Source organism: Microtus pennsylvanicus, chromosome 1, assembly GCF_037038515.1.
Source record: "Microtus pennsylvanicus isolate mMicPen1 chromosome 1, mMicPen1.hap1, whole genome shotgun sequence".
NCBI lineage: Eukaryota > Metazoa > Chordata > Mammalia > Rodentia > Cricetidae > Microtus > Microtus pennsylvanicus.
In genome coordinates this window covers 124,006,124-124,031,172 of record NC_134579.1, presented here as the reverse complement: position 1 = coordinate 124,031,172, position 25,049 = coordinate 124,006,124, and the positions used below count along the sequence as shown (strand labels likewise).

General features: G+C 43.6%; 1 protein-coding gene across 18 annotated transcripts in view; it reads right to left on the bottom strand.

The window, feature by feature from the left end:
• Positions 1-25,049, bottom strand: part of Git2 (GIT ArfGAP 2) — a 51,469-nt gene that overhangs the window by 17,193 nt on the left and 9,227 nt on the right. For 11 of the 18 annotated variants that reach the window (XR_012911575.1, XR_012911580.1, XM_075982655.1 and 8 more), the window contains exons 7-13: positions 22,566-22,660; positions 10,955-11,000; positions 9,898-9,949; positions 6,946-7,018; positions 6,607-6,704; positions 5,570-5,681; positions 90-232 (exon numbers count right to left, since the gene is read on the bottom strand). Coding sequence is in view for 15 of the 18 variants with exons in the window: in XM_075982655.1 (XP_075838770.1) it covers positions 90-232; positions 5,570-5,681; positions 6,607-6,704; positions 6,946-7,018; positions 9,898-9,949; positions 10,955-11,000; positions 22,566-22,660 (619 nt within the window). In the remaining 3 variants the exon portion in view is untranslated. The remainder of the gene's footprint in view (positions 1-89; positions 233-5,569; positions 5,682-6,606; positions 6,705-6,945; positions 7,019-9,897; positions 9,950-10,954; positions 11,001-22,565; positions 22,661-25,049) is intronic. The other 7 variants (XR_012911573.1, XM_075982662.1, XM_075982705.1 and 4 more) reach the window with 1 other exon arrangement.

Below are 25,049 nucleotides of genomic sequence, written 5' to 3'. Positions count from 1 at the left end.
TTCGGCAAGCACTGTGCCATTCAGCGCTAGCCCCAGTGGGAGAACACGTTTAAGAGACACACGTCTGTCCTATGTGTCTGCCCTCTCACCTTCTGCCGGTTTGCCTTGCTTGCTCTGGTTTCCATGTCTGTGTCTTCGTCCGATGCCACACTGTCATAGTCTGGCTGGTCATTGTCCTGGCTCTCAGTGCTGTGCTGGTTACTAACAGTTCTCAATATGAGTTCCACATTATCTGGAGGTACAGAAGAAGAAAACTATTTTAGACTTAAAATATATTTTTTCCTTCTAAAAAAACTTTTAGGATTGGAAGAAAATGGCACAAATAATAGGTTATAGTCTCACCCACAGAGGGGTAACAGGAAGTAAGAAGCTCAAGCACAGCTACACAGAGAAGGTCAAGAGTCCCTGATCTAAGCCGGTAGGGTCTGATCTAGGTCTGGTGTTCTTGTGGGACCCCTAACAGTGGGAGTGGGGGATGTCTCTGACTCTTTGGCCTGCTTGTGGGACCCTTTTCCTCCTACTGGGCTGCCTCATTCAGCTTTGATGAGATGGTATGTGCCAGGTCTTATTGTGGTTTGTTACGCCATGTTTGGTTAATGCGCCTGGGAAGCTTGCTCTTTTCTGAGGGGAGACAGAATGAGGTTGGATCTGAAGGAAAGGGGACGGGTAGGGAAGAAACTGAGGTGAGGGAGAGAAACTGTGGTTGGGATATAATGTATGAGATAATAATAACAACAATAATGAGTCCCTGATTCAGCTGTGTGGCTGGACAAACTCCAGGGCAGCCAGACTGAGGTGATAAGCCCCAGGTTTGCATACATGGAGCACAGCTTCACAGCTAAAGCCAAGATGAAGTGATGCAACTCCACGATACTTGTGACACTTGTATAGGGAATGGCCAGGCGTGCTGACGCTTGCTTTTAATCGCAGCACCAGTGAAGCAGAGGCAGGTGATTTCTGTAGGTTAGAGGTCAGCCTCATCTACACAGAGAGTTCCAGGACCGCCAAAGTTACACAGAGAGACCAGGCCTCGAAAACAAACAAAAACCTTGAAAGCACACAGCCTGGAAATCAGGTGCCCAAAAAACAGGAACAGTAGTGTTATGTCATCTGAATCCAACAGACAAGAGCGGACCTAGCGGACATGCGTGGACACATCAGTCATGTCTATTTCACAGAGGAGGAACAGTGACTCACAGGCTCTGACACATTTAGAATAAAAGCTCACAAACCACCTAAGTTTGTGCTAGTTTGTGCTTTATTTGGGGCAACTCAATATACGCTCTAATTTCTAATGCTGTCTTATAGGCAGATTCATCTGGAGGTAAATTCTGGCTTAAGAGGAACAGCTGCCATTTTAATTTTTAAGATGAATCTGACTATAGGGATGGAGACACTATGAGTGACGGAGGGGATAACAGCAGTCTCTGTGATAAGCTGGCCCGCTTCTCTCTAGTCATCTATGTATGTATGTACACCAACAGTCTTGTTATTCTCAGTGAATATATTCTAAAAATTTGTCACTGAGGTTCTTAGAGGAGACAGAGGTCTACAGTTCCCGAGAGCCACTGGCCACAGCATTTTCATGAGCCAGTCAACACACAGCCTTGTTTTACATGCTTCTGTCAAACACACGGCAGATTCATGACCACAGTTTGAGGCCAGGAGCACATTTCAAGTCATGTGAGGAAGACACTCATCAAACACACACCTTCCCCTCTGCCCCTTTTCCGCCTCTTCACACTCAGGACATCACTCAACACCTTCCCCACTGTGCTTGGAGTCATTGTTTTCAACAAAAAGTATGAGAACGTGGACAAGCATGGCACTATGAAAGGCACTTACACAGTATGAGAAGGGAAATACAGAAGCAGGAAGGTATAAGGCTCAACCTCTGCCATGGATGCGCTTCCCTTACAAAATCGAGACTACACCAAACCTTAAAGAAGGTGTTATTTCACTTCACACTGCTAAGTATTTCTGGAAAGTGTTTATGTACTTCTCATGTGATTGTTTCTGTAGGATTTATTATTTAGCTGTTTCTAATGTTTTTATATACAACATACATGAAACATCTCACCAGTTCTCTTTAAGAGTAGGCTTATTCTGAGGTTTCAGGTTCCTGCAGACACTCCAGTCTGTACCTTCACTGATCTAACGCACCTTCCCAGATTCCTGTACTCTCCAGTCTGTGCCTTCACTGATCTAACGCACCTTCCCAGATTCCTGTACTCTCCAGTCTGTGCCTTCACCGATCTAACGCACCTTCCCAGATTCCTGTACTCTCCAGACTGTGCCTTCACTGATCTAACGCACCTTCCCAGATTCCTGTACTCTCCAGTCTGTGCCTTCACTGATCTAACACACCTTCCCAGATTCCTGTACTCTCCAGTCTGTGCCTTCACCGATCTAACGCACCTTCCCAGATTCCTGTACTCTCCAGACTGTGCCTTCACTGATCTAACGCACCTTCCCAGATTCCTGTACTCTCCAGTCTGTGCCTTCACTGATCTAACACACCTTCCCAGATTCCTGTACTCTCCAGTCTGTGCCTTCACCGATCTAACGCACCTTCCCAGATTCCTGTACTCTCCAGACTGTGCCTTCACTGATCTAACGCACCTTCCCAGATTCCTGTACTCTCCAGACTGTGCCTTCACTGATCTAACACACCTTCCCAGATTCCTGTACTCTCCAGACTGTGCCTTCACCGATCTAACGCACCTTCCCAGATTCCTGTACTCTCCAGACTGTGCCTTCACTGATCTAACGCACCTTCCCAGATTCCTGTACTCTCCAGACTGTGCCTTCACTGATCTAACGCACCTTCCCAGATTCCTGTACTCTCCAGACTGTGCCTTCACCGATCTAACGCACCTTCCCAGATTCCTGTACTCTCCAGACTGTGCCTTCACTGATCTAACGCACCTTCCCAGATTCCTGTACTCTCCAGACTGTGCCTTCACTGATCTAACGCACCTTCCCAGAGTCTTTATTCTTTTTTTTTTTTTTTTTTTGGTTTTTCGAGACAGGGTTTTTCTGTGGTTTTGGAGCCTGTCCTGGAACTAGCTCTTGTAGACCAGGTTGGTCTCGAACTCACAGAGATCCGCCTGCCTCTGCCTCCCAAGTGCTGGGATTAAAGGCGTGCGCCACCACCGCCCGGCCAGAGTCTTTATTCTTGGTTGAACTGATAGAACCGAATTCTTGAACAACCAAGGAGCACAAATTATTGTCAGTTTATTGCCTGCCTTTGGGGAATGTGATATTGACTGGAACCTTAATTTTTACAGCATAAATATCTTGCTTAAGTGCCTCAAATTTTCTGTACATAGAAAAATCGAGCCTAGAGTTTTGGGCTGGCTGCAGAGAAAGTGGGCTCCAGTGTCTGCAGACAGGACGTGGAGGAATCATTGTGAGACGGATGCTCAGCGTGCTCTGCATCTCATCACAGTGCTCCTGGCCACAGAAATGCAAAGTTTACAGCTGCAAACTCTAATTATGTAGCGGCAGAGGGGCTTGAAAAGTGACAGCAGGGGAAATATAACTGTAATCAAGAACCTTTCTTATTTATGTCCTTTGAAAAATTTAAGTTAGACTTTTGTGTTACTTTCAAGGTGCCAATTTTATGGGGAAATAAGTGATCATGAAAAAATCACATATAAGTCTGAATAATATTTGATAATTTTTTGATAAAAGTTTTATTGGTAAGAGAAAAATACAGAACTTGAAGAGGGAAGAGGAACAAAATAACAGCAAGGTTGTTTCATAAAACCTCATGAATCATATTATTTTATATTTAACAAAACATACTCTATATTGTAGGCAGACATGTTTGTCCTGTGGGCAAGCTTCTGAATAACCACACAGAGACTGATTAGTAACTAAAAATGGTCAGTTGATAGCTTAGGATTGTCTCTAAGAAGTTCTTAAAACTTAAATTAACCCTTTTTTTAATTTTATTTATGCTGTACTATGTGGTGGTAACTTTTTTCAGCATGGCATATGCATATTGTCTCTCCCTGCTTTTCCTGGTGACTCCACCCTTTATCACAGCGAGCTCTCTCCCTCTTCCACAAGTCCTGTCTAACCTCTCCCTGCCATTTAGCTTATTAAACCAATAAAAGCAACACATCTTCACAGTGTCATACAGAAAGACTGTTCCACAATTTGCCCCCTTTTGTGTAAATAAAAAGGTTTTAACTTTAACATAGTAACACTATATGCAACAAAACAGTTATCAAGTAAGTACTACAGTTACAATATCTAGTCTATTTGTATTTGGCTAGTTTTTGCTACAAAGAAAGCAAACTCCATATGGAGGTCCATCAATGCCCATCATCCTTTTTTCAAGTAGACTGGTGCTGTCATGAGCATATGTATCTCAGTGCCATGAAAAGCATTATGTTAGTAAAACATTTTAAATTTCATTATCTTATTGATTTTTGAAGTGTTATAAGACCGTCCATCTGTTTAAATATACCCATTGATCCTTAAAAACATATCTAATATGACAAGTTTGATTCCTTTAGATGACTTACTAACCTGCATTTAATTATATATCACATTTTTGAATGAGTTTCATACATACGCTACCCTAAACAAGAGTAGAAACATACAAGTAGTATCACAAACTAACTTTTCTATCAAAAAAATCTGTATCAATGTAAAATATTTGAGGTTAATAGCTTTTCTTTCTTTTTTTAAAAGTATAGTCATTATTTTTTTAATTTATTTATTATGTATACAATATTCTGTCTGCATGTATGCCTGCAGGCCAGAAGAGGGCACCAGACCTCATTACAGATGGTTGTGAGCCACCATGTGGTTGCTGGGAATTGAACTCAGGACCTTGGGAAGAGCAGGCAATGCTCTTAACCACTGAGCCATCTCTCCAGCCTGGTTAATAGCTTTTCAAAAGTAGACTTTTCAAAAGTAGACTTGACAAACCACCCTTTTCTCCCATCATTTTATACTGTATCCCCCTCTTCTTTTTAGAAAGAGATCTTTGAATCTAGCTCCTTTGTTTAGCTTTTTTTCCTGACCATGATTAATAAAAATTTTAACACCCCCCCCCAATGATGGCAACACCTGTAGCCCACCAAACAATGAAAATCTATCCACAGTTCACCTCTTGCGAATGTGGGCATCATTCTTTAGACTGATTCCTGTTGTCTAGGGGCACTAGTTTCTTTGTGGGACCATGAGAAAATCAGAATAATGATCAAATCCTCACTGGGGTAGTCTGTGAGGTTGGACCATCTCAGTCAGCAATCTTGAAGCTGTTTGGGATGTGGAAATCTGAGGAAATTGTAACACAGAGGTACTCTGATATGCTGTATCACCTGGAATACTTGATAACTTTGAAGTACTCTATTCACCAAGGCTTCAACAGGTACCTTTCTGTCATAATATATTAGCAACAAACTCTCAGAATGGCTAGGTAACACTTATGAGCATCTTCAGCTTTAGACTGAACCCTGAGCTGTATTGTGACTGCCTATCACCCCAGCTCTGGACTGAACACTGTGCCTCACAAGGCCCAGGTACACACTCAGAAATGGACACTTGCCTTTTGACCTGGACAGAGGACTGCTCTGCTGTCTCCTCTTGGCGTCACTGAGGATGTCGATGACCAGTGTAGCAAATTCATGGGCATTAAACCGAGCTAATTTCTGTCTGCCCTAAGGGGGAGAAAATAATGGGAAAGTCTCCAATGTAAAAATATAAGCATCAATAGTGACAGCAGATGTCCAAGACTGTTAGATTTATGCAAGGGTTTTCTAGCTCCATCACATTAACTCAGTCACCATCATTCTCCAACGAACATCAGTATTTGCTATTATGAATTAAAATAAAATGGTTCTGGCAGATGTGTAGCTCACTGCTGGAACACTTGACTAGCACATGAGGTCCTGGGTTCAATTTCTAGCACTATCAGAATATAAAAACGTAGTTTTGTTATGAATGATTTAATTTTGAGCTGAGTGAAAAGTGAATCCGAAGGGAAATTTCCACATTTAAAGATAAGCTTATAGCCTGGATGTGGGTTTCATTCCTTCAGACAGTGGTTAGCTGGAACTAGAACCTCATTTTCTCACTCCTCTGTCTGAAATAGGCTCCTTTTAATGTTCTATTGTTATACACAACACACACGTATAAAACTGCTTTTTGGGGGAAATATTCTTAAATGAAAATTCCTTGGTACAAAGATTTATATAAATTTAAGGCTTCTGATTAACTAGTAAACAATTTTCCTCCCTTCCTCTCTCCACTCGTCTCCCCCATCTTTCACAGTCTTGCTATGTTGCCCAGGCTGGCATCAAGCTTGAGGTCCTCTTGTCCCAGCTTCCTGAGCACTGAGATCACACAAGGAGCCAACAAGCTGCCTGTCTTATCCGCAGTCGCTCACAATCTTGTCAGAGTCCTAGAGTGTCCTTTACTATCTTTATCACTTCCTTTCATGTTTGTGAGTTATTTGTATTTTCCTGTTCATATATGCTTTTCTTATTCATTCTCAAGTTGTCTATTTACGTGTATACAGGATACTATAAATACCACATCCGTCATTTCCCAAATAATATTAACTTTTCACACTAAGCCACTTGCCTGGTTTCGTGTTGAGGAGTACTCAGGATTGACCGGAAGAAAGGGGACGACTGTTGTCTCGGTTACCAGGGTGCTGTGGTTTTGCGTGGCAAGCCAAACTAGCCGGAGGAAAAGAGCCAGAGACAGAATCTTATCACACCTGTAGAGCTCCACTGGGAGGCATGGCTCACACACTATAAGGGAGACTCGGGGAAGCACACTCGGAAGCCAACACACACAAAAGTACATGTCAACACATGGGTTATGAGGACAGTAGCAACTGGGCAAGTAAAACACAGGCTGGCAGCTTGCCACCTCCCACTGAGAACAGAAGCTTAGTAAAGCTGCATGTTAAGTCACCTGCATCAGTCTCTCGCCTGTCAACTTCATCGTACACATCCATGGCAAGTTCTTCAAACAAATGATTACTTAGCTGAAAGTAAAAATATCAGGAACACAAGGGACAACAATTAACACCAGGAGGATTCCTGTGACGCATGCAGTCACCCTTTATCTCAGTGTCTTATTCAAAGCCAGTGCCTAGTGAATGCCTGCCGTTACCATTTCCCTGTTAGCAGCAGCTGCCTCTCGTAGGCCCTATTCTACAACAGGCAGGTTACTGCTACAAAGAGGCAAGACAGGCTCCCACTCTGCTCTGACTGTGCTAGCCAGCACCCTAGTCTTTGCTGTCCTGAAAACTTTTGTCTGCTCTCCCAAAAGGAATGGGTCCTAAATCCCTGGTGGGATAAAAGAAGTGAACCCTCCGGTGGGGATGACTGCTGAGCGCAGTGGTTTAGACAGCCACAATGTCGGCAGTGGGAGAGCACCTGCTGCACAGCGCGCTCAACTCGCTTTCCTGGCTGACTACAACACAAGAGCTGAGCTTCCTTATTAATGCCGTGGTTCATCAGGGCACCGAGGGGCACAGCTCACAATACAATCACAGAGCAGCAGGAACTGGGAAGACTACCAAGGTTTTCCAGCTGAGAAAGGAGAAGCTCAGGAGAAGCCTAGTCAGGCTCCAGCTCTTCCACCTCAGTCTGACACTCAGAAGCTGTGGTCTCTCTGCTGATTGCTTTGTGCTCTGATGGCAGATGCTAACTTGTCACACTGCCACTCTGTGCTGTGCCTGACATTTGCAGGGACGTCACTTAGATGAACCTAGAGGTCTTTAATTCGACATTTTTAAAAAAACAAAACAAAACAACAACACTGGTTACAGGGTCCTCAGAGGAACACAGGAAATGCCTAGAACACCCTACCGGGTTAAAAAAAAAAACAAAAACAGGGCATGAAATTCTGGCATATAATTTCTAGAAGGAAAAAAAAGAGATACAAATAGGTACAAATTGGAAATAAAAACTGAAGGAAATATACCAAAATGCTGAGCCTGAGTTCAGACAGCGAGGTGACTGAGGACGAGGAGTCCATCTCCTTTTAGCTTCTCCACTGACTCCACATTACACTCACTGTTCGAAACAAACCCTGCAGTCTCGTCCGGAATAGAATCTGAACATGCTTGAGAATCATCGAGTTTCTACCTCCAAGGACTGGACTACAAGCTGTTCTGTTATCACTAATGGCATCACGACCCACACCGCTGAGGGCCTGCCTCTTAGACATGGTGCAAATAGCACCCTGTTTAATACCATCAGTGAAGATAGCATTTACTATTGTCCCATTTTATAGACAAAAAAAAATGAGCAACAGACGTTACTGGCCTTAAGACTTTAAAGTGTTAACATTTACTAATTCAAGAATATATTGATTTTTTTGTTCCATTTCCCTCAGTTTTTACTAGGGAGGAGAGTGAGAGTGTGAGACAGACAGAGCTGGGGAAGAAGTGAAAGGAGAGAGAAGGGCATATAGACGAGAAAGGTGGTGGTGGTGGTGAGTGCTACCCCCGGCACTGCTAAGAGCAGCCACCTGTGAGAAGCAGCCCCTGGGATGCCCTCTTTCCCAGCATCCCTGCTGGAGGGGAGGTTCTGTGCTTGCAGGGCTGAGGGTGATCTCGGCTGTTGAGCCTGACACCCAGTCTAAGGTCTTTAGAGCATATTAAACTCTGTCTGAGGTATTTATTTAATGCCTGTCCCATGTTAGTCAAGCTCAGGTTTCCTGTGGCATCCAGCCTAGCTGACAGTCAGAAGGAGACTGTCTGTCTGCTATGTATAACAGAAATTTGCTTACAGACAACCAGTAATTAAAGGAAAGCACACACTCCTGTGCGGCCTAAAAAGCTCGACATCTCATTCATCTTACTATATGGCCTCCTGAACTTAAGAAAGGTATTGAAACACACAAACACACAAACTGCAGATACAGAACACAGAGACACCAAACAAATTGCATAAAACACATTTATTTCACGATACAGTTAAATACTATTAAGAATAAATTTTCTTTATGTGATACTTAATGATACTGTATGAAGTTCTAAAGGGTCTCTTGTGAATGGGAAAGGAGGGGAAATCACGAATCAGGGAGGCTGGACTGTACCTACACCTCAGAGGTGCTTAGGCTCGGCAAGGGCTAAGAGGAATGGGAACTAGGCAAGGACAATGAGCAGGAACAGAGTCCTGGAGCGGGGGCTTCAGAGAGCTGATTCACAGAGCCACCCCAACAGTGCATGCACACCTAACCAGACAGGAAGTGACACTGTGCTGAAGAGCCCTTAAAGGTAATGAAAAAAATTAAAAAACCCAACAACAACAACAAAACGAAAAACAAAACAAAAAAACCCAAAACTGCAAGGGATCTTGGTTCTGATCCAGGGAGCACTGAGAAGAGGTAACCAATAAATACCTGGTGAGCTTGACAAAAGGAAATCACTCTCCCAGGGCATCTTCAAATACAAAGATTATGAGACCGACAGGCCTAGGTCCAGACCATCAACTTTCAGAAGTGTAAATTTAAAAAGCTCTAAGGAATAGCATACAACGGGCAAGAGAGTCCATGCTACTCCAGTGGATGAATGCACCAAGTCACTGCCCTGGCAGTATCAGCTACTGCTATTCCCGTCCCATGTGACTAATGGAAGAAATGCCATGGAAGGCCGCCTCACTCACTCCAGTTCCCTGAATATCCAACTACCACAGGCAGGGGTGATTTTTAATACAAGAGAGAAGAACACAGATCGTCTGAAGTAGTCAGCGGACTTGGACATACTCAAGAGCTTTTGGTCTTCATTGCTACATATAGACCTGACAGGCTCCTTCTGATTCAACAATGATCTGATGCAAGAGCTAACTCAGACTGACAATGGGGACCAGCAGGGTGTTTCCATGCTGGAGCTCACCAGGAAGAGATACTCACAGACTGAAGCTTCTTCTTGGCAGCTTTTGCCAACTCAGACACATCCAGGCTGCTGAGGAAATGCACAAAACCATTAAGCAAGTAAAGAGAAGCTGTGAACTCTATAAGATTAAGATGCCCAAGGGATGAAATATTACGGTTCATGGAAGCATCAGAGCCAAGCATTCTGTAGCCAAAGAGTCATTGAAGAGACTGGAACAATTTGGCCAGTGACTCCTTGAAACCCAGCAGGCAGGTAATGTTAAAAGGAAAAGGCACTGGCCCACAACTGAATGATCTCTAGGCCTTGGGGTGTGGCTTAGTGGTAAAACATTTGTAGAATGTGTGAGCTGTTGAGTTCCATCCACAGCACAAAGGAAAAATAAAGGCAAAATAAAAAGGAAAACAGAGGAAACTGAAAAGCCAGAAAGACAAGAGCACGGCTGGAATAGCAGGGTCTGTCCGTGCATCACCCTGGCAGTACTGGCCCAGCGCTGCAGGGCCCTCTGCTGTGGCTGGGACGGTCGGGGGCAGCAAGCTAGGGCTTTTTTTGCTCAGCTAATGGACTAAGGATGGTTTTTATATTTTTAAACATTTTGGATAGAGAAGGAAAAAAGAACATTCATTTCTCAAGATCTAAAAATTCGAGTTTCAGTAGCCAGCCCGTTATCTTAAGAGCTCACTGACACTTTCTAGAGGAGAAGTTGACACAGCTGACACAGCTTAACATATTTCCTGGTCCTTGACAAAATTGTTTGCCAACCCCTATTATAGGCCAACAATATCAGCTCTTCTCTTCTGACACAGAAATACCTGTGAATATGACCTATCAACACAAACACCAGGACAACTGGCCAAATAGTGGCAACAGCATTACTGGCTCCAACTCCTTATTAGTGTTTCTGGGATCTGTGCTCTTTCCAAGTTAAGTTTCACATGGTGGTTTACTTACAGCCGTCTTATTTCCAAAGTGTATAGCCATAAAAGAGAAAAATGTATGGGCTCTGTTAAACACAAAATATAATACACTTCCATACTGCAAACCAAGGCAATGCTGGGCAGATAAACTGGTTCTTACCTGTCTGCCATTTGAGGGATTATAAAGTGCTGCCCATTTTTGTGATCTGAAACAGAAATCAAAGTTTTGCTCATGTCAATATTGAGATATATAAAGGAGTGCTACCATTTTTTATTTTCAGTTTAAATTTTCCAATTAGTCATTTTTCATAATCATGGGGAAACAGAGAAGTTCTGAGATTAGCTACAAGTTCCCTGAAACCTGACCAGTTCCAGACATCATTAGGCAGAAAACCTGTGCTGATCAGCTCACCCCAGAAAACCCGACAGAAGAATGCTGAGGGAGGCTCCACTAGCTCCTGGTGGCAGATGGCAGAGCTGCACTAAGCCTGGGAGAGTTCAGGGCGAGGGCAGGGGTGCTTTGCATGCAGACCCACAGCAACTCCACCTTGCCATCTGCCGAGCGGCTCTGCCCTAACCTAGATTTCTAGAAGAAGGATTCACATTCCAGTGAACAAACCATGGCAAGCACTTCTGCGGTTTTTGGGCCTGGGCGTGGGGCACACGGTAAATGTGCGTCTTACTTGGGAGGAAGCTGCTATTCATTTAGTAGCTCTGCTGTTTTATATTCTGAACAGCAAGCACATGTCTGCAATTACAGCACAGCAGTAGCTAAGGCAGAGGGACCCACCTGAGCTACACAGCAAGACCGCGTCTCCTAAAGACAAACACTCTCTCAGTGTTGCCCTCAGCAATGTGCGAAACTTACAGCTGCTACATATTTTTCCCCAAATTATACCACTAGTTCTGGGGCAGCGTCACACTGTGGCTTTAATTTGCATTTCTGTAATGGCTAATGATGCTAATCTTCATGCGCTTGGTTTTTTGTTTTGTGTTTGTGTTTAGCCATTTATACACTGTCTTCAGGTTTTGTTTTTCTCTTTTTCATCTCTTTGAGATGGTCTTGATCACCAGGGCGCAGGAAATGGCCCACAGCCCAGGGAGATTGCTCAGCAGGTAAAACCTCTAGCTGTAGAAGTCTGACAACTCAAGCCTCAGCTGTGGTGGCAAACACACACACACATACATGCACATATGCAGGGAGGTGGGAGATGGAAACAGGAGACTGCCTCAAAGCGCCTGAGCCAGCTAGCTGGAGTACAGTGCACAGACAAGAAAGCCTCAAGCTCAACAAAGAGGGGAGAACTGACTTCAGAACGCTGGCCCAGGTGTACACATACTCTTGCACATACATGGGCATGGTACTGCTTGTCTATAATCCCAGCCCTTAGGAGGATAATCAGAGTTCAAGGTCATCCTTGAACACACAGCAAATTAGAGACCTGCCTAATTTAATGAAATTGGTTAATTTCTTCTTCTTCTTCTTCTTCTTCTTCTTCTTCTTCTTCTTCTTCTTCTTCTTCTTCTTCTTCTTCTTCTTCTTCTTTTAATTTATTTTTATTGTGTATCCATGTTTTCCTGGCATACCACAAGGGTGGCTTGTGGCCACAGAGCTCAAAAGGTCAACAGGTTTCCTGGAATTGGAGTTGTAAGCAGTTATGAGCCGACACATGGGTGCTGGGGATGGAACCCAGGCCCTCTCCAAGAGTAGCAAATATTCAGCCATTTCTCTATCACTCCCACCCTGGCCTGCTTTCAGACAGAAAAGAGTGTAGTCCTGGCTCGCCTGGAACTCATGAGACCCTCCTGCTTCTGCTTCGGTCTCCCACATGCTGAGATTAAAGGTGTGCACCACCACACGGACTACTCGAGAACTTGTTTCCAAAAGTATAATGAAAATAAATGATTCTTCTAAAAAAAGATGACTACATTCTTTGACTCATTCTTAACCAGCAAAAGCAGGAGTATGTGTGAAGAGTATGGCAAGAACCTATCTGTGCCTAGCCCAGTTGTCATCAGAGAAACTTCCACCAGCAGCTGATGGGAGCAGATGCAGAGACCCACAGCCAAACAATAGGCAGAGAGAGCGCCCAAACTGGAGATCTTCATTGGGTCCTTCCCCTTGGAACTTGGGGAATCCTTCAGAAGAAGGGGAGAACTGTAGAAGCCAGAGGGGTTAAGGACACCAGGAAAACATGGCCCACAGAATCAACTAAGCAGGGTGCATAGGGCTCACAGAGACCAAAGTGAGGATCATGGAGCCTGTACTGATCTGCGCTACGTTCTCTGCATGTATTATGGTTGCTAGCTTGGTGTTCTGTGGAATTCCTAAAAGTGGGGGTGTCTCAGACTCTTTTGCCTGTTCTTAAACTTTTTCCTCCTATTGGGTTGCCCCACCTAGCCCTGATAGGAGGATCTGTGCCTAGTCTTATTGTATGTACCTTGTTATCCCACGTTGACTTGATATCCTGGGAGGCCTGTTCCTTTCTGAGGGAAACAGAGGAGGAGTGGATTCGCGGGAGAGGAAAGGCTGGGAGGGGGGCAGCGCTGGGAAGAGTGGACAGAGGGGAAACTGCAGTCAGGATGTTTTGTGGAATAGAATTATGTTTATGTTGCAGAATATTACTTTAACTATGTAAAGATGTATTGCTTTGTCTGCCTACGGCACCTGATTGGTCTAATAAAAAGCTGAATGGTCAAGAGCTAGGCAGTAGAGGGATAGGGAGGGCTGGTGAGCAGAGAGAATAAGTAGGAGAAGGACTCTAGGATGGGGAAAGAGAGAAAGCAGAGATGGAGGAAGAGGCCTGGGGCCAGCACCGCAGAATGACACGCAGAATGAAAGGTAAAAAGCCCTGAAGCAAAATGCAGATGAAGAGAAACAGGTTGATTTACATTCTAAGAGTCAGTAAGACAAGCATAAGATAAGGCTGAGCATTCATAAATAATAATAATATCTCCATGTCATGATTTGGGAGCTGGCTGGCGGTCTAAGAAAGTCTGCTACAAGGATGGACTGTATGAGAGAGAAAAAAAGGAAAAGAACTGATCCTTCCTCAGCCTCCCACTGCTGGTGCTGCTGGTCTGTTGTGCCCAGCACTGCTCAGGTGACCTTTAGTTTTTAAGTGTCCTTGACGCACATTCTTACTGAAAATATGATTTCCAAATCCAGCAGTGTTGGTGTACACCTTTAATCCCAGCATTCAGGAGGCGGAGACAGGCGGATCTCTAAGAGTTCCAGGCCATCCTGGTCTACAGAGTGAGTTCCAGAATAGCCAGGGCTACACGGAAAAACCCTGTCTTGAAAAACCCAAAAAGGAAAAAGAAAGAAAGAAAGAAAGAAAGAAAGAAAGAAAGAAAGAAAGAAAGAAAAGAAAAAAGAAAAAAGGGAAAGAAAATGTGATCTCCAAATACTTCCTTTCAATATCTGCTTAACTTTTCACTCTTAGTTCTTTTGGTTTTGAGACCAGGTGTGCTGGTGTATACCTTAATCCAGAACTAGAGGGGCCAAGCAAAGACGAAGAGGCCTATGTGACTCTGATGTCAGTCTAGTACTGGACTTAGATAAGCTCAAAAAACCAAGTGAGCAAGCGAGCGAGGTAAGTGTTTCTGACAAAACCCAAATTATTAATCGAACAAAACAAAAATCTAGGAACTTTGAACCAGGATCAAGAGACCCTCCTTAGCCTACAGCTTTAGGTCCTTTACCTGGATCTCCAGCCTAGATTCTACTGCTGTGAAGCTTGGTGCACGTTCACTTCCCTGCACACCGAGCGCAGTTGCTTCTATAGGCAATACCACATGCACTCACACTAAAGAATAAAGGAGATATGATTCGGAGCTGCTGATTTTGTTCTGTAATCTTCCTATACTCTTAGTTTTAGAAATTTTCTTGTAGGTTCCTTGGGATTTTCCACATAGATATTATCTCACTCGAGCGGGGAAAGTTTTATTTCTTCCTTTTTCGGTTTCTATGGGAGGTAGGGTGTCTGGACTTTCACTGAGTAGGCGTGGTGAGAACAGACACTGGCCTCAGGAGAGCAGTTGGTTCTCTGGGCAATCATGACCAGTTAAACAAGCTCCATCTGTTTCTGGTTTGCTAATTTTTTTTCTAAATTATGAATGGATGTTGAATTTGGCCAAATGCCACTGACTACTGCATAAGTTTTGCCTTGTAGTCTATTAATGCCCTGATTTTCTCTTTTAAAAAGATTTTTGAGTGTATGAGTGCTTTGCCTATGAGTGTGTATGGGTACCATGTGGGTACCTGTGTGCCCAAGGTCAGAAGACAGTGTCAAATGCCGTGAAAATGGAATCACTGAAGGATGCAAGCAACTTGAGGGTGCTGGGACCTGAATCTGGGTCCCCTTAACCACTGAACCACCTTTTCAGTTACATTAACTGTCTTCCGGTAAGTTATGTTCCAGTGGCTATGTTGTATTTTTTTTCTTTTCACACATTTCTAGATTTACTGTGCTAAAATTTGCCAAGGATTCTTGTCTCTGTTCATTGGGATCCTCCCATACCCCATTCTTTCCTTTTGCTAGGTTTGGTGTCTCACTAATCCACTAACATGTACTGAGAAGAAGTCTTGCTCTTCTTCCTCTCTTTCCTGAAGAGTTTTATTCTTTTTTATGTGTGAGTCTTTTGCCTGAATACATCTACACCAGTTCTGTGCCTGGGGCCCATGGAAGCCAGAAGAGGATGTGGACTCCTTCGGAACTGGAATTACACTGGTAAGAGGATGGAAAGAAGGCTTGGCTTGGTGGTTAAGAGAACTGGCTATTTTTCCAGAGGATTGGGGTTTAATTCCCAGCACCCACATGGCAGTTGACAACTGTCTGTAACTCCAGTTCTAGGGTATCTAATACCAATGCACATAAAACAAAGTTAAATACATTATTAAACAAAATACCACTTGGTTGTGAGCTGCCAAATGGGTGCTGGGAAAGAACCCCCGTCCTCTGGAAGAGTGGCCAGTGCTCTTAACTTGTGAGCTTAACTGCTGAGCCATCTCTCCAGCCCTTTTCCTATCTTTTGAACCTGGGGTATATGTTGAGGTATAAATTCAAATTCTTGAACAATCCAGATTTTCAGGGTTGGAAACTCAGTCAAGTATTAGAATGTTTGCCTAGCATGCATGAAACCTGATGCCCTGGGTTTGGTCCCCAGCACTGCAAAAGGGGATTAGGGAGGAAATGTGTGTATATGAATATACATTTAAGAATAGATATTTATATTCTTTTTCTCAGATGGATTTTGGTAGTCTGTGGCTTTTAAAGAATGAGTATATTTTATCTAAGCTGTCATATTTTTCTGCAAAGTTGTAATATCTTTCTACTGTTGCTTTCTAGTGCTTGGCAATCAAGCCCAGAGCTTTGTACCTAGAACTATGCCAAGCTACAGCCTTGGCGCCTACTTTTCATTAGCCATTAACTAATGATGTTATTAAGATCCTTTTTTTAATAGGCCTCTATCCACTTTCTTGATTTCTATGAAGCATATCCGCCATGGTAATGTTTGGTTTCCCGTTTTCTGTATCTGTCCTGTGCTGGGTTAGCTGTGCACATGTTCATCTCTAGCTCCTCTGTGAGAAGACTAACTTTAGAGCTACCTTTTCAAATCCAAGTATTTAAGGCAACAAAGCCTCCTATAAACTCTGTTTAAATATATCCATGAACATCTTCTCCCACCCCACCCTCTCACTTTCTAATTGTGAGACAGGGTCCTACTATGCAGTTCTGGCTGGCTTTGGATTTACAGGTGCCCCATGTGCAGGGATTAACAGCATGCACCACCAGGTCCATCCAATCCTACAAATTCTGACACTGCATTTTTATTTTTATTTAGTTGGAAGTACTTTTGAGTCAGGCATGGCAGTATACACCTGTGATTCCAGCACTTGGGACAGGACTGTGGTGAGTGTGAGGTTAACCTGGGCTACAGCATGCTACTGTTTTAAAACAACTATCCAACTCCATATACATAACTTCAAAAGCAGTATGTGGAGTCTACAGTAAGGCCCTTCCTCTCAGGTCCACCGGTTCAATACTCTGCTTGCATTGTGCATGTGGACATGCATGTAAAAGTCAGAGGACAATTTCTAGGATTAGTTCTCTCCTTCTGCCAGATGGGTCTGGGGGCTGGAACTCATGCTGTCCAGTGCCTCTGCCTGCTAAGCCCCCAACTATGGCTCTCTCTCAGTTCTACTGACATGTATGTGACTTAGAGCGCTGTATCTTCTTGGCATAAGTGCGCCCTTCTGTCATTGTCTCATGTCCCCTCGATCTTTGCTATTTTTCTTTGTTCTGAGGTCTACTCTGACCCACTCAGATCACATCTGCTTCATTCAGGGTGGGAAGCCCACAGACAGCCTGATGTCGGCACAGGTCCAAAGTCTGCATGGACAACTGTTCTATATACCTTTTGGTGTTGACCTAGTCATGGTATTGAACTGGTTTCTTGTATACAGTGTACAGCTCAGCTTTCGTTCTGTAACCCTTTCCTGACACTACACTACTGCTTTTAAATGCTCTGTTGGTCATTAACAGTAAGGTCGTGTCCAGATTTATGTCATTTTATCACTTATTCTCTTTTTGAGCTTTGTCCCCCCCCATTTTTCTTTTTTTGAATATTTTCAATAAAGATCTTTCAATTATTTGAGTATTGCTTGATATTTTTTTAATTTATCTCTAGGATCTTTTAAAAAGATTTACTTTTTTTTTTTAGTTTTTTCCGAGACAGGGTTTCTCTGTAGCTTTGGAGCCTGTCCTGGCACTAGCTCTTGTAGACCAGGCTGGCCTCAAACTTACAGAGATCCACCTGCCTCTGCCTCCCGAGTGCTGGGATTAAAGGCGTGCGCCACCACCGCCCGGCAGATTTACTTATTTTTATTTTATACATGAGTGTTTTGCTGGCATGTATGTCTGTTGTACCATGTGTGAGCACCGCCTGCAAAGGCCAGAAGAGGGCACTGGATTCCATGCAACTGGAGAGGGTTGCAAGTCAACTGTGGGTGCTGGGAATTGAACCTGGGTCTTTTGGAAGAACAGCCAATGTTCTTAACCTCTGAACCGTCTCTCCAGCCTCTATCTCTAGGCTTTTTGATCACACCACTTTGTCTTTTTCTTGGTGTGGCTGTGCTAAGGACTACACTACCCATACTTCTCAATGTACTTAGAAATGTTCCTTTCCCACTTCAGACAAAATGTAGGAATGCTACTCTATTTCTTTCACCCTTTCTCATTCCTGCTGCGACTGCCCAATACACACACACAGAGCGATGTACACTGCATGAGAGTCATTACTGCCAGCTGCCACGCACATCTGCAGCTGGGTTCCTCTGCTACTGTCCACTTCCTGATGCACTCCTTATCCTGATGTTCAGGCTGATGGCCTCAAGACCCTTCTCCAGCGCTGCTGTTAGAGAAATGGAGTATCTGATTTTTCTTCATCTTCCAATGTGTTTAACTTGTCTTCATGCAAAAGTTAAGGCTTTACTAGCTATGGGCCCCCAGGCAGACAGCTCTTTTGTCACTTTAACAATAGCGTTTAATTTCCTTTCATTTCCATGACTTCTGAGGAGCATCAGAGCAACAATAGGATGCTCAGAACGTTTGGCACTTCAGATTTCTACATCAGAAATCTACAGCAAAATATTCCAAAATAGATTTTTAAGAAAAATCTGAAATCTATACCATTTCTGGTACTAGGCATTTCAGATAAAGGATATTCAACTTTGCTGTGTGAAATACTGTTCTGGATGTTTTTGAAGTACTTTTTCCCAGGTTTCTTTTGCATTCACCTTCTTTGAAGTTGGAGTTTCATGAATCTTTTGTTTTGTCTTTTAAGGCAGGGTTTCTCTGTGTAACAGTCCATTCCAGATTGTCTTGAAACTTGCTTTGTAGATCAGGCTGGCTTCAAACTCAGAGACCCACTTGCTCTGCCTCCTGAGTTCTGAGATTAAAAGCATGCACCACTGCCCGGCACGAGTCTCGGGAATCTTTACATCTTTTCAGACTTAGATTTTGCTAGTATTTCCTGCACCTACATGTAGAGTCCAGAGGCTGACATAATGTGTCTTCTTCAATTACCTTTCTAACCCATTATTCTTACTTCTTTAATATTTATTCTATTGTATGTACAAGTGTGTTTTGCCTGCATGTATATACATGTCCCAATTTGTTCCTGGTGCCTGCAGAGGGCAGAAGAGTGCTTTGAACTCCTAGAACCTGAGTTATAGGTGGTTGTGAGTCACCATGTGGGTACTAGGAAGCAAATCCAGATCTTCTGCAAGAGTATCCAGTGCTCCTAACTTCGGAGCCATCTCTCTAGCCCCTCTACCCTGGCTGTCCCAACTTCAGTCTGTACACCAGGCTGGCCTTGAACTCAGAGATCTGTCTGCCTCTGTCTCCAACTGCTGAGATTTAAAGGTATAAAACCCCACTTCTACTCCTTTTAAAAATTATTTATTTTTAAGATTATAATTACATCATTTACCCTTCCCTTTCTTCCCTCTAAGCCCTTTCATACAGCCCTCTCTGCTCTTTCAAATTCATGGACTTTTTAAATCATTATTTTACATGCATACATGCTTATGTATATACATACATGTATATGACTACACCACCCTTATTTTTTGAGATAGGGTCTCTTACTAAAACCTGGAACTCACTGACTGGTCAGACCAGCTGACCAGCAAGCCCCCATGATCCTACTTCCTCTGCTTGCCCAGTGGTGGGCCTTATAGTCATGTACCACACGCCTGGTTTATACACCTCCTAGGACCAAGCCCAGGTCTTGATGCTTGCAAAGCAAGCGCTGTATCAATGTAGTGCCCACCTCCATTCTTCAGTATTACCCACAGGTCCCTGAGGCAGGCTGCTGTTGGTTCTCCTTTTCTTGTGCTGGGAACTGAGCCCAGAGCCTTTGGCATGCCAGTAATCCCTTTACTACTGAGCTACATCACTACCTAGCTATTTTTAATATAGTTTTTCTAGTATTTTCAGCCTGCTATTAAACCTACTAATCTGGATTTGAAATTTTTAGCCACTATAATTCAATTCTAATATTCCTTCTAGGTTCTTCTCTGTGTATGTGTCTTTAAGAATGTCCACTGCTTTTCAGAGCATAGTCTTATTGGCAGCTTTAAAATGTTTCTGAGAATTCCAACAGGACATCTCATGGGAGCTGATTCTCTCCTTCTGTGTCATGAGAGTTACAGGGTCACTCAGGTCACTGGACAGCTCATCCACTTTACCTGTTGGCCACCAGCTGCCCCTATGCCTAGCATCTGCTTTCTCCTTGTATCACCTGAGGTTTTCCTGGCTCTTCATACACAGAGTCACTATGTGGAATCAAGGATATTCTAAACACTGTATTATAAGACTCTGGGCCTTCTTCGAAGTCTATGGAAAGTGTTATTTGGGTTTTACCAGGCAACAGAGCAGGTTGGGCTCTGCCTGCTGAGCAGGCAGCATAAGAAAAGCAATCCAGCCAGGCGGTGGTGACGCATGCCTTTAATCTCAGAACTTGGGAGACAGTGGTAGGTGAATCTCTGCGTTCGAGGCAACCATGTCTACAAAGCTAGTTCCAGGACACCTAGGGTTGTTACACAGAGAAACCCTGTCTCAAAAAACAAAAAAACAAAACAAAACAAAAAAAATATAAGAAGAAAAAAAAGAAAAGGAAAGAAAAGAAATCCATGTTCCCCCACGCAGGTGGCCAGACATTTAGGCACTTTCAGTCGCTCTTTGTAAGTTGGGGATCTCACCTGGACGACCCTCTTTACAATGTGGGATTCTTAAGGATTTTAAGACTTATGAGAGTGAAAATAGAATGAATAAACGGCAGAGGGAAGAGGTTCTAAAAAGTCAACGACTGTTTCTATCCTTGAATCCTTCTAGTAACTAAGAGCTCTAGCTTTGGTCCTCTGTTGTTAGTTCCACGGCGCTCAAGAACTATGATGCATGTTCAACTCTGGTTCAGTTATGCTCTGAGATTCTTTTTATTTATTTATTTATTTTTTGATTTTTCGAGACAGGGTTTCTCCATAGCTTTTGGTTCCTGTCCTGGAACTAGCTCTTGTAGACCAGGCTGGCCTCGAACTCACAGATATCCGCCTGCTTCTGCCTCCCGAGTGCTGGGATTAAAGGCGTGTGCCACCACCGCCCGGCTGCTCTGGGATTCTTGAAACAGATATTTCTCTAGAGTGAAAATAGTTTTAAAAACTAAAATCTCCGGTTGACAAGATGGTTCTGTGAGTAAGGCCATTCGCTGCTGACGACCTGAGTTCTATCTAGAGAACCCACAAGGTGGATGCAAAGAACTGGATCATGCAAGGTGTCCTCTGACATGCTAACACACACGTAAACACACACACAGTAAATGTAAAAAATTTAAAACTACAAATTCAAGAGTTGACCAACTTTGTATTTTTATTCATAACTACAGCTATCTCAAGCAGGAATGGTGGCACACACCTGTAATCCTAGCATTCAGGAGGCAGAGGCAAAAGGATAGAGACCACTAAACAGAATTCCAAAGGAGGAAAACAACCAACAAGCCTACCCAGCTATGATGCCTATGAACCATAACTATCAGTATGGCACTATAACCCTAAGGGTGCAGAAGTGGCAGGCATACCACAGTTCTCTAGTTGGACTTAGGATCTTCTCAACAAGAGGGAAAACTTCATCACCTACCCAGAGATTGTAAAGTCATGGATCTTGTAGAACCTACAGCCACCACTTTACTAAACCAGCATAAACCCTATGTTCTCAATATTTGTCCTTGTACCCACAGATAAGTGTAGTCCTCATCCCTCAAGGAAACTTCTCTCTGAAACAAATAGAGACCACTGCAGAAAAACACAGTCAATCACAGACACAGTTGTAGAGCCCAGTCCCAACAGATACTCTACATCACAACTTTTGCATCTAAGGCTGAGGGATCATTATGGAAGAGGGAGAAGAAATGTGATCAGAATCTGAGGACCTAGGAGTTTGCTATCAGACTATGTCTCCTAGAAATGTCAGAAGCTACACCCATAGAGTCTCACCAACATGGCTGCCTGAATGTGACCCAACAAGAACGGCACAAACAAACCCGCTAAGATGGAAGAGAAAGCTTAGGAGGCTCAGTCCCTCACAGAGACTGATAAGAAACTAGACTGCTGAGAGCAGAAGAAACAGTCTTCCTCACGGAAGCACGCCAATGATAACCAATGCTAAATGGCCAACCAGGAAAATATACATACAAGTAACATAATACAAACTGGGAAGGTTATAGCCATGTACTTAGGAATATACAGATATATGTGTACACACACACACACACACACCACACGCATACAACAACAATTAAAGAAAAAAAAGGCCATGAATTCAAAGGAGAGCAAGGTGGGGGATATATGGGAGCATCTGGAGGGAAGAAAGGAAAGGGGAGATGATGTAATTATGTCAAAAAATTATTCAAAAATAGTTTAAGACCAGTTGAAGGTATACAGCAAAGTCCCAGGTCACATGGGATACATTGTGAGACCCTATCTAAAAAGCAAAAGAAAACAAAAATAAAAATTCTGCAGCTATGCTATCCTTTCAAATAGAAACCCTTATGGCAATCTTCCTGAGGACTTTTTTTTTTTGTTTTGGAGACAGGGTTTCTCTGTAGCTTTGGGGCCTGTCCTGGAACTAGCTCCAGAGCAAGTCATAAAAATGTTGTCCTGACCTGTTTTTCCAGAGTAGAGGTGCAGCAAAGGCTGTCCTCTCTCTCACCTGGTTTCCTGCCGCAGAGGTAGAAGGCCAGTCTGTCAGTCAGCTCGTACTGTATTTCCACGAGGCGCTCAGCCAGCTCATGGTGCCCTCCTTGCCTACCAAGAGAACAAAGCACCATTGACACAGCTCAGTTCACTGGCGTTGAGTCAGAAGAGCACAGGACTGTTCTGAGACACCTGAGCAGCTTATCAAACACAACTATCTGATCACTTTCAGTGCCTCCTCCCAGAGCCAGAGCCCCACCAGGAGACCCTTTTCCCTTTACAATGTAAAGACACATGGGAGGGATAATTTCATTTAATGAGGTGAGAAAATCAACTTAATAAATAGGTTTCCAAAAGTCAACTAGAGTGTTCCCAGAAACACCCAGCCTTGGGGGATGGCCCCAGGCTGATGTTCTGAAGAAGGTCCTTCCTCCATACAATCTTGATACCTGTTGTCAGCTGCCGGATCAGAGCCTAGAAGTTAAAAATCACTTCAAGAGCTTCAAGGCAGACTAACCTGATGCAGAACCCACCCCTGCAGCTACTTCTGCCTTTGTATCTGCCATTTCTGCAACAGGAAACAGTGTTTGTTTGCTTTTATTCCTAAAACGTTTATGCCTAGAATCCTTTTAGCATGTAAGTAACTGTTAAACTAAGACTATTACACACAAAGCTCATGAGAGACTCCAAAGTGAAAAAAATGTTTACTGTGGATTCTGTTATCAAAGATGAAATCTAGCCCCAGCCAGTTTCTCTCTCCACATACTTCCTGACCTACTACACACATCTGAACCTAACAGATGCCCTGTTTTCTCAGTAGGTGACATGGTGCTGGTCTGGGCGGAGCACCTGGCGGAGCTTTTCAGTGCTGGCTGAAATGAAGCAGCAAGGTCCAGCCTCAGAGCTTAGGAAACACTGTGTGCCTCTCACCACTCCTGACGCTTGGCTTCTCCATTCCATCTCCATGGTGATGAACATACTCTGTCCATCCCTACCTCCTACTCTTGACTGCCTTTCTTCTCTCAAGGATGCTTTATTTCCTCCTTTATAGGTCCATATCCCACCTACTCCTCAAAAGACCACTGAAGAAATTTCCTAATCACTGGGGCCACAATGAAGAAATTTTACATATGCTCATTTTCTGTATGGGTCAGTGTGGTGTGTATGTGAAATGTATGTTTGCCCATGTGTGGGCCCATATGTGTGGAAGCACATATACATGGAGGTTTGAAGTCTATATCAGGAATCTTCCTTGATTGCTTTCCACCTCACCATTGAGGCAGAGTCTTGACTGTACCCAGAACTTGATGATACAGCAAGTCTTGCCAGTCAGCTAGCCATAGGGACCCCCATCGCCTTCTACTGCTGGAATACAAGAGGGCTGCCATGCTCAGCCAGCACACTCACGAGGCATCTGGGTGAGTACTGAGGGTAAGAACTCTGGCTTCATGCTTGCACAGCAAGAGCTTTAATTGGTGGCCCTCTCCATAGTTCCTTACATATGCTTTTTAAACTTTATTACCTATTTCATGGGGTGTGTGTGTGTGGCTCAGGGGACAACTTTTGGTAGTGGGTTCTAGCCTTCCATCTTATTGAGGCAGGGTCCTCTGGCTTTTGTCATGCTGCACACATCAGGACAGTTGGCTTACAAGCTTTATGACTCCTCTCACTGCCTCCCATCTTGCTGTGGTTGCTGGGATTACAGACATGTGAACACTACGCCCGGCTTTTCATGTGCGTTTTGGGGACTACACTCAGATTTTCAGGACTGTGTGACAGGGCTTTTACCTGTCAAACGTCAAGCCATTTGCACTTTTTAAGACCAACTGTCAGCAGTAAATGGTAGTTAATACCCGTAATCATAGCATAGGCAGAAATACTTATATCTGTGAATTTAAGGCCAGCCTGGGTTAAAGAGTCAGACCCTGTCTCAAAAAGTAAAACAAAACAAAACAAAACAGGGCTAATTGTCCATTTTGTTGACAATTCATATGTAATTTTGTCTAATTCCTTCAGCATTTACTAATCATCTCTTCCGGAGATGTAAAGTTAGGTTTCTGGGACAGATTTTTGTCATTTCCCCTGTTTACTTCTTTGTGAACATGGTGTTTCATAGTAAATGTGGAAAAAGAAGGAAAGACATCCATCTTCTATCACCTAGACCTGCAGGTTTAAATAGACTCATTGAACCCCAGGAAGTTCCTTCATGCCCCTGCATTTCAGTTGTAGCAGGGCATGGTGGCATGTCTGTAGTCCCAGATACTAGAGGCACATAGTAAGAAATTTGTCTAAGTTCAGAAGTTCAAGATCTGCCCGGGCAACATAGCGAGTATCTGCTTCAAAACAAAACCACAACAGAAAAAATTTAAAGACGCATTTAAAACTGGAAGAGTGGGTTTTGTATTTGACCCCATTCCAGCGCCCCAGCCTTGTGCCATGTTTCTAGCCCTATTTCGTTCCTCGTGCTGACAGGCAAGCATGTCACTCAGTGAGCCATTTC